At 49.1% G+C, this 2,332-nt stretch overlaps 1 protein-coding gene across 1 annotated transcript in view; it reads right to left on the bottom strand.

The window, feature by feature from the left end:
* The window catches only part of ZGRF1 (zinc finger GRF-type containing 1), a 53,778-nt gene that overhangs the window by 11,035 nt on the left and 40,411 nt on the right, over nucleotides 1–2,332 (bottom strand). Inside the window, exons 16-17 of the mRNA XM_023520861.1 lie at nucleotides 814–891; nucleotides 470–617 (exon numbers count right to left, since the gene is read on the bottom strand). Of these exons, the coding sequence (XP_023376629.1) occupies nucleotides 470–617; nucleotides 814–891 (226 nt within the window). The remainder of the gene's footprint in view (nucleotides 1–469; nucleotides 618–813; nucleotides 892–2,332) is intronic.

Raw genomic sequence — 2,332 nt, forward strand, 5'->3', positions numbered from 1 at the left:
GGGATCCCGAGTCTAGTCTCGGCTCCCAACATCTGGAAGCCAGTGTCTCAGGCTCCCGCGTGGAGACGGACCCTGAAAGGCTTGCCTTTTGAGGGAGCATCAAAGACAACTTTAACTTGGACATTTTGACTAGGGTCACACCTTCTCTTTCCTCTACTTCTCCTAGGAGAAAAGCAAGTTTCATTTAACTTGCCAGGAATGTATTCCCACCTCTTCACTTTCCCGGTCGAGCCTGTAAAAGGACATAAGAGAAAGGGAAAGATGGCTCCGTCTGCTGAGCTGGGTCTGCACACAAAGGCAAAGACAGCTTTGCAGTAAAACGAATCGTGCCCCGGGCAGACGCAGGCACACCTGGGTGCGGGCCGAGCTGTCCCGGCCCCTGGTTCCCGCACAGGGAGTGCTCTCCAGGGACAGGAATGAGACCCCGGCAGCACGCGCAGCTAACAGGCAGGCTGCGGGGGGCGCCCACCTGCCTCAGCAGGGTCTTATTGGTGCCCAGCTTGTGCTGCTCGATGCTTCTTCTCACGTAGAGTCTTTCCAGCGGAGTCAGGTCTTCTCTCATTAGTGCGTGCAGCTCCTTCAACTGCTCGCTCGCGTTTCCGGAGCCGGCGTGCAAGCTGGAGAAAGAGCCGTCACAGAGCAGTAGGCTTTATTCCATTTTCGTAATGTCACTAACACTTAGATAGCTTTTCTAAGTCAACGAGAAAGAGATAAGGCTTCCTCCGCTCTTCAGAAACCAAACTTAAGGTAAGACTTGCACAGAATCACGACCCTCCTGTGCACGCTGCGGCTCCTGAGGCCCGGCGCTCTTACCTGTAAGGTAAGACCGGCTTGGCGATCTTCCTCACGCTCCCGACGCGGACAAACTTGTCAAATCCAAGACTGAGAAGCCTTTAGAGAAAACGAGGTGAAGCAGGTTCTGATTATTTAGCAAGTAGGATATGAAACAAAGTTTCACGTATTTACGTTATTAGAACTAACTCTGTGTGACAGTATATTTTGTAGTTACGAAAGTGCTTAAATGCAAAGCAACACAGCTGAGTTTTTGATATAATGCATTTTATCACGTCGAGGGCCATTCGATGTTACTAAAACATCGACATTCGTATTTATCACAGAGTCACCCCTAAAGACATAATGACACAGAGAGCAGCCGCTGCCATGTACTCGGCACCCAGGCCGACGAGGCAGAGGGCTAGCTCTCCAAATGCACGTCCCGCCCAACCTCACAGCTCTGTGGGACACATCACCTGGGAGAGGCCACAGAGCCGCCGATGGGCAGCGTGACGTGGACCCGGGCAGGTCCGGCCACCCGGGCGTCTGTGACCTTGCACCCACATCACCCGTTGGGGTGTGTGGGGGGCAGCGTCCCTCTGCCCGGCCTGGTGCTCTAACCCCTCCATGCCTCCAGCACCACCGCCCACGGGGCGCCACGCAGCACAGGCGTCCGAGGTCTGCATGGCCCAGGAGAATGGCTGCTGCTTTCCAGTCTGAAAAGCTGGATCTTTCACGAGTGTCGATCCTATGACGACGAGGGGGCGGTACCCCCATCACTGTCACCGCAGGCCCGGTGACATGCAGGGCGTAACCCCAGGGCCTTGGCGTTACGTGTGTCCTGTCACCTCACTGTTCAGTACTGACCCTCCCTCCTCACTCCAGCCTTGGTCTTTCTCCTGTAACAGTCTACAGTGACATTTCCATCTCAGGCTGAGCCACCTGAAGCGCTTCCTGTTTGGTCCATGTGGTACATCAAATGTTGTCCTCGGCTCCTGTCCTCACGTTACCTACAAGGGGCCTTTCTGAAGTGAGACCCAGCAAAGCATGTTAAGAAGCTTAAAGTGTCCCTGCCTTTTATTCTAGGCCTAGGACTTTTCCCTAAGAAAATGAGAAGTGGAGACAAAGATTTATGTTTAAGGATCTTTGTCACAATATTATTTATAAAGGCAAAAATTTGAAAAGGACTTACTGATCAAAAATGCTTAAGTATGGTATAAATAAATCATGGCATATAAGAGAGCTACGAAAAATTGTTTTCTAAGATTTAATACCACAGAGAAACAATCTTTAAGTAAAAAAAGCAGGACACAAAACAACATATACTGTTTCATACCAAGTCTGGAAAACAAAACGTATGTGTATGTATAAAAATCTATAAAGAAATATAATATCTGTACAGACGGCCTATTTTCTGCCATCAGCATTAACTTACGTAATTATAAAAGCTAGTTTTTAAAAAGCCTACACTTATAAATAAGGGATTATTTCTCCTAATCAAACTTTGTCATTTATTTACAGATCATTAAACACTGGAATACTGATAAAATATTAGGTA

The sequence above is a fragment of the Pteropus vampyrus genome, unplaced genomic scaffold (genome assembly GCF_000151845.1).
Source record: "Pteropus vampyrus isolate Shadow unplaced genomic scaffold, Pvam_2.0 Scaffold282, whole genome shotgun sequence".
Classification (NCBI taxonomy): Eukaryota; Metazoa; Chordata; class Mammalia; order Chiroptera; family Pteropodidae; genus Pteropus; species Pteropus vampyrus.